General features: G+C 42.8%; 1 protein-coding gene across 2 annotated transcripts in view; it reads left to right on the plus strand.

The window, feature by feature from the left end:
• The window catches only part of LOC118431764, a 14,673-nt gene extending 7,758 nt beyond the window's left edge, over positions 1–6,915 (plus strand). The window contains exons 1-8 of one of the 2 annotated variants that reach the window (XM_035843072.1): positions 1,137–1,371; positions 2,304–2,546; positions 2,978–3,168; positions 3,950–4,250; positions 4,697–4,856; positions 5,168–5,419; positions 5,683–5,890; positions 6,121–6,915. In XM_035843072.1, coding sequence (XP_035698965.1) covers positions 2,314–2,546; positions 2,978–3,168; positions 3,950–4,250; positions 4,697–4,856; positions 5,168–5,419; positions 5,683–5,890; positions 6,121–6,341 — 1,566 coding nt within the window. In that variant the 5' untranslated portion in view covers positions 1,137–1,371; positions 2,304–2,313 and the 3' untranslated portion in view covers positions 6,342–6,915. Of the gene's footprint in view, positions 1–1,136; positions 1,372–2,303; positions 2,547–2,977; positions 3,169–3,949; positions 4,251–4,696; positions 4,857–5,167; positions 5,420–5,682; positions 5,891–6,120 lie in introns of those variants that run through there. The other variant, XM_035843073.1, reaches the window with a different exon arrangement.
• The last annotated feature ends 203 nt before the right edge of the window (positions 6,916–7,118 follow it).

Here is a 7,118-nt window from a genome sequence, read left to right on the forward strand (position 1 = left end):
TTGGACAATTTTCTAGTAGAATCAAAGATCATGGATTTGTCCGGATTTACTCTGAAACGTTCTGTATCTGCCATGATGCACGATTCTGTATCCGTCGGATTCCTCCGGATTAAATGTCATTTTGTGGAGTGTTAGCTGTAGGAAAAAGAGGCATGTTTTGGTTTTGTCTGTCATGTATGTATGTATGTATGTTTGTTTGTTTGTGCGTGTCTATTTCTGAATTCCAGATATCTGTGTCTGCATGCCTCAAGAAGGTCTGAATGCGTTGTGCTGATCACATGTGAAAGCAACGACACCTATGCTGCAGTGCAATGTGTACCAGTCAGAACTGTATTGAGGAATGTAACAGACGGTCGCACGTCACACAAAACTTAGGTTTATGTTTTTGTCTGGTTACTTTGCCAGCTTGCTTAAATACCTGTTATTCATTGGCAACTGTAATCAACCTGCGTTTAGAGTTATCTTCTCCGTGAAGCGATAGGAATGTTGATCAAATGAAGACACAATTTAAAACTTCAAAAGGCAGGCTTCTAGGAGGATAAGCCTACACCACTTTTTACTTTACATAAACCATCGAAAGCCCAGCATATCCAACACAAAAGATAAAAATCGGAAGTTCTGTCGCAGTGCCAAGGTTACACACTAAAGCATCAAAAGACGATCTTGACCGTTGTCTTCCTAAGACCCACCCACATACCAAAATATCATCACAATCCGAATAACCGTGAAAATTACCAAGTGTTTTTAACAGACCTTTCGTAGACGTATGGTGATCTGTATCAACACTGGAACAGCTCACTGGTGCTGAGTAATGTGATCTTGTCGGTGTCACGCCAAAGACTACCTGTTGAACAATTGCTCCGACATTGCTCGGAGAGTTATTTGAGGGTAGAAAATGGAGTCACAGTCGTGCGGCGTAGTAATTTTCCAGCAGAAGTCCGAGCGGGTTTAGGAGAAGGGCTGTATAGACAAACACTAACACTCTGTAACTTTGACCCTACCCAAAGAACCCTTAACCCACGCAATATTTGGCAATGCAAGTATTTATCGCGACACCGAATGTTAATTTGTGTTCACATAAACATGACACCTTGTCTCTCACGTCATGAAACAAATGTATCAAACACGACGACTCGGGTTTTCCTTCCTAACAGGTCACATAAACATGGTTTTCAGTGACAAAACCGGGATTACGTGCTGCCAAGGGTAAATAATCCACATAGTCACCAGTGAAAGCGCTTCTGCCATCACTTCACAACAAGTGTAACACATCGTGACGTCAGAGATAGAAAGAATTCGGACACAAGTTCACGCAAACTGTTGCTCCAGTTGACCAACTTCAGCACTAAGTGGACGTCACTTCAAGTTTCGGTAAGCCAACGTTAACAACACTAGAATAGAGACAAACGACGACATGAATTTCCTCATAGACGCCTGGTCCTGCGAGCGGTACGGAGCTGAGGAAGGTTAACGTTATACGTAAGGGGGGGGGGGGGGGGGGTAGTTAGGGATTTGACCGCCATGACACCTGTTATGTTGGCGTAGGTTAGTAGTGGGTACCTGTACAGAAAAAAAATATCAGGCCCGGGCCTGAACCTGATTGTTTGTAAATGGGCAATGTGAATGGTCATTTCGCTACAAAGGAAGCTGTTTGGTGGAGTATCCTATCTTCACGTAAACAACGCTAACGTTATCAAACGGTTTTTTTATTCACCAAACCGGGTACGGGCAAATTAGTCCAAATAAACTCTGCACAAAACGTTTGGAATATTAATTTGGTTGATCATATTTCTGATGTATTTGCATCAATTTCAATGAATTGCATATGATATAAAATCTTGTATGATTACCTTTTCTGTGGTATAAAACATATTATGATTGTAAACTGATGAAACGAGCACTAGGCTGTGCTCAAGTGTGTAGGTCACCCCAAAACGTGCCCAAATTTCCCTGCTTGTATTCAACACTGTATCGCCTTGTTGGTATTGGCGTGTGTGTCAGTGATTCAATCAAACTTTTTTGACGTCACGTTTGGTATTTTAGCACATTTCAGTATATCTACCCTTTCGGCAGTTGAATGCCGAGCCAAAGCGCGTAGGCGGCAAGGGAAACCGCGCGCTGACACGGCAAGTGTAACTTTCAGCGTTTGGTGATTGAGGCAATTTCATGTTGTGGGGTGGTATAGAAAGTCTAACCGTCATAGGAAAAACAAGACTCGTCATCATTCCAGGCAACTTCAATGTTCAAGTTCCCGCTAGAATTGTATAATTTATGTTACCTGATTCAACACGACACAATTACAGCACACGTACGATGGAGAAAGTCGTCCGTCGCGTGTGTGAAAGCCGATGGGGAGCGTTGCTTATCGGCGCCGTCATCGGGAGCTGTGTGACTCAGCTCTTTACCGCCGCGCCGAGAGTTCCTCACACCACAGAACTCCGTACATCTTCCTCCAGAAGCCCCGCATGGCTGTTACGAACCCAAGAAAGTCAGAGTAAGTCAGTGTGGTCTGAATACATCAAAGATCCCCAATCGAAGGAAGAAAAGTGAGTTTCTCCACTTTGTCATGGATTTTTCTCGATGAACTTGGCGTTTAAAGCTGTTCACCTTTTCTCTCCGATTGTTCAAGAGAGTTTTTTTGCGTAATTAATGTAAAGTGCTATAATTCTTCTAAATGGTAAATAATTGCACAATCAACATTGTGACCAGTGTAAGTTATCTAAATGTGTACATAACCAAGCATAGATTATGTAAATGTAGAAATCATTTACATATCATGGAGATATAAGGTCTCCGAACTCTTGTTATTTCATGTAGCAAGTGGCAGGACAGAGATGTAGAGACTGGTCACCACATGATCCCACATGTGTAAGAATACGTAGAGCAGTAGTTTGTTAGGCTACTTCCTGGTCATTCAAAGGAAAACATTATTTTCTTGTACATTTTACCTTTCAAATTTATCATGAACTTCATACAGATTGCCGAGAAAGATCCTGCTGGACTGCGGTGCTAACGTGGCGTCCACAGTCCAGTTGTTTCGGGAGACCTACCCAGACGGTCAGGACTTCATCATACACTCCTTCGAGATAGACGAGAGGCTGGCGCCGTTCTTCGCGCCGTACCCGAACCACGTGCTACACTGTCCCACTGGGGTGTCCATCAAGGACGGTGTGTAGGGAGAGGGTGGGAGGGGGTTGTTTGTATCTATGGTCAGGGGACACAGTATTTATTCGCAAGCCGAACCCGTCCATGACACAGTTACATAAATGAAGTAGTACGGATAAAATTGCTCAATAACGGCTAGATCTAGAAAGTCTTATTTGAGAGGCAGCCAGATATAACCTGTGCTGCGTAGTCAAGGAATATGTCGACTTTTAGACTGTAGGATTAATCGGTTTGAATTGAGAAGGTTCTCCATTTTGCTGCACCATGAAAATGCGCCTCATGATCACCAAGCAACTGTTTTTCTATGGAGAGCCGGCTGAAGTTATTTGACCTTCACGTAGTGGCGTTTCTGCGTGGGCGTAAGAGGGCGATGCGCGGACAGATTTGTTTAAAAAAAAAAAATTTTAGATGGAACCCTAACTCAAATATACTCATTTTGGATATTCCTCCTAGTGCACCCTTGCATGTCGCGTGGAAGCAAAAATATCCCCCATGAAGAAATGTTTCCGTACACACCCAGAAAAAATCAACAAACTAATTTGGTACTCGGAAAACATAGCTTAGAAGGCAGGAAAAGATTCAACAAGGGGAACTATGCGTATGTTAGCGATAAATAGATTCATGACTAATACTTGTGATGATCATTTTATGTTGCCGAAGGCATCATAATAAGTTTATTGTGCTTGTGTTAAAATTTTCTTGATGTGACGTGTATTGTTTTCTCCCTGAGTTGAGATCCTGGAAACATGTTTTTCATGTGAATCGTGGACCTTGTTCGAGCCAGGAAACATGACGGCGTACTCGGAGTCAGCCTGGTCCCCGGATAAAGGAAAGAACAACCGCAGAGACATGCAGTGGGGAGGGGGGTCACTCTTTGCTTTTGATGATGAGAAAGCAGACACCGAGACGGGAGGCAGACGGAAGTTGTCTCATCACCGGACGGTGCCGACAGTCGACCTGTCCCGCTGGATTCAGGAAAACACGGCGGTGGAAGACTACGTCATCTTCAAGCTTGACGTGGAGGGTGCCGAGTACGACATCTTAAAGAAGATGCTGGAGGACGGGACCTTCAAGTGGGTGGACAAGTAAGTCTCGTGCTTCTCTCAAGTTAAGTATTCATTCTCTTGCTTTTACCCACTTGCAGAAGTCAGAAAGTGTAACATTTTGACAACATCTGGATAATCAAAGCATGATAATGTTGCTTTCGGTCGAGCGAGCAATGAGAGATGATGTCGTTTGTACTTATGCTACAACTTGCTACATTTATAAAGACATGATTACATTTATGTTTAAAGGGAGGATTATTTGCTATCTTTTTGCTAGGTCTCTGATCATTTGTTTTGATTGAAAGCAGCTTACATTTTCTATAAAGTAGATGAATGTGTTTCTGAATTGTTATTAACCATTATTAGTTAAGTCTGTAGGGTTTCCGAACTACGATGTGTCTTTGTGCCACATATAGCTGGCCCAAAACCAGCACACCTTTGTCCATGAAGAATGTACTTAACTTTCAGCTTTTGTTTTACGTCAGATATTACGGCGAGTTTCACCGCTGGCAACCGGTAACAGGCTGGGATAAGGAAGAGAAGGCAAACCTCGTGTCAGACGTAAAGACGAAAGGCAAACCTATGATAAGTTGGGCGGCTGAAGTCAGGAACTACGGAGACTTTAACACCATGCACCCTCCATTGGTGAGTAGTGACTGAGTGCCAAAGGATTATTCCAAGAAATACATCTTAAAGCAGTTTGAAATTCAAGCTTCATCCTACACATAGTTAATTTTTGCCACAGAAAGCTGTCTCATGATTTTATAATAAAGGAGCAAGCGTTAACGTTAGGTCCGTTGTTGTTTAAGTTGAGATGATCAGGCCGAAACGGTTAACCATAGATTGGCCGGCAGAGCTCAAGGTTACGAAAAAGTAAGTAGTAAGGGGCTGTAACCGGCTGTTACTAGTATATGCTTAATGCCATTTCAAAGTCACGCCATGTTGTTTTATCCAAGGCATCCGAGAGTTTTGTAGGCTCTCCGGGCACGGTCTACTCCAGCTGCTCGGCGCCCCCCTCGGGTACCCCCCGCCTGGCGCTGGCTGTTCTAGTCGGTATGAACGTCAAGGCCGCGCACAAGTTGGTACAGACAATAGCAGCTCATTCCAGCAGGATGCCGGTCACACTCTTCCTCTATGGAGACTTCGTGGAAACGTTTCCGGAACTGGTGACGGAATGGGCCAAAACTTTCACAATAGGCATGCGCGAGGTGAGGCTTGTCTGTGTCAAATATGCCATTATGCTGCATGTGAATAGTGCTGTTCAAGGGAATGTTGTTGAATTTGGAAAAAGGTCTTGATACTAGTATAGAACAAAAAAAAAATAGTTTTTATGATTGAAATCTATCAATCTTTCCAACTATCTATCTAAATGTCTGTACTTATGTCTAAGTAAATCGAGATACAAAATTATAGATGCACAAGTACGTCTGGTTCACAACGATTCTCCTAACATGAAGATTTTTCCCTGCAGAACCAACCATTTCCGCTAGGGCACTTTACGATGCAGGCATCGCCCTGGATCCGGACGGGGCTAGTCAGTGCCATACAGCGTCTGAGCGAAGTGGACATACAGACAGCTTACTACTTACCCGAGAACGTGACAGACACCGTAATAAACGAAGCCAAGTCTCGGGGTTTGAGGATCATCCAGCCGACAGCTCGCTTCCCTCCAACCGATGGTATTTTTCTTCAATTTTTAAACTTGTTTTGTGCGCATGTTCGAAAATAGTAAAGATGATTTTCATGTAGTTTCTTGACGCAATGTTAGAGTTCTAACAAAACATAGTGATTCCGAATCCTTGTAGAAGCTTCATACAGCTAAAGAAGGATCTAATATGTATATCCTAGCACAAACATCGTCCCATATGGCATATGTTGAAACGTTTTTCCCTTTCATTTTGTAAAACAGATAAATGGCTTCTTTCTGTTGAAAACTACTACAAGTACAGAGATGTGGAGAGGACTCCCAAAGCTCTCCGCGTCATCACACAACAACTGGACAACAAGGGAGGCATCGTCAGTCTGGACTCGGACCACCCGGACAGTTACATGAGTTCAGTCTTCCTCATGGACTATTTGGTGGAGAAGTCCGGTTATAATCTAGTCAGCATTGTGGGGTGTTTGGAGTAGTTGTTGCATTGTTACTTTTGTTGTATGCAATCTATACCTTCATGGAAATGGTGGTGGATGGTAGCAACAACAATTGCCTCCAATAGTGGATATCTGCCTTGTTTATGCAAGCTGGTAGAATAGTAATGAACAATTAAGACAAGTTAAATATGCCTTCAATGTACACTGGTGTATCATAGTGTAGTGACTTCCTCTCAGTACGATACATTTACCACGTGCCTGTATCAAATTGCATAGCCAGTTTTGCTGTGTGCTCGACCGTATGTGAAGGTTATTTGTATTTAATAGGCTATTTTTTGTATGTTCTGTCTTGTCAATATGTTCTACAAAGTAGCTTAGAACAGACCACTGAAAGGCAGAAATGTTATGGTGCATCATTAGAACATTACTTCATTAGCAATGAACTGTTGTCGCGGCGTGTTACATTTTATGGCTTTATTTGTTGCATATTTCTTATATGTGCCAATGAAGAGCTGTCCAGTTGCAACTTGCCCATCGTTCACCATTACAGATTGTTAGTGCTCTCAATTAGTCTCACACAATAATGATTGGTATTAAAATGTTTCAAGTACAACACGCCTCTAGCGCTTTTATGCTAAAGTACAACGGGCTTCTAATCCGATCCTTAAATGCAAATGTTGAAGGTAAGTCCCATTTAATGAGTTCTTGCAAATACGTTCGGTCAACAGAAACGGCTGCGCCACTGTATAAAGCTAGCTGTTGTTATATGGTGTCACGCAAGATGGCGTTAAATCACACTAATACTCCGTGTGCAAA

The sequence above is a fragment of the Branchiostoma floridae genome, chromosome 15 (genome assembly GCF_000003815.2).
Source record: "Branchiostoma floridae strain S238N-H82 chromosome 15, Bfl_VNyyK, whole genome shotgun sequence".
Taxonomy (NCBI): Eukaryota; Metazoa; Chordata; class Leptocardii; order Amphioxiformes; family Branchiostomatidae; genus Branchiostoma; species Branchiostoma floridae.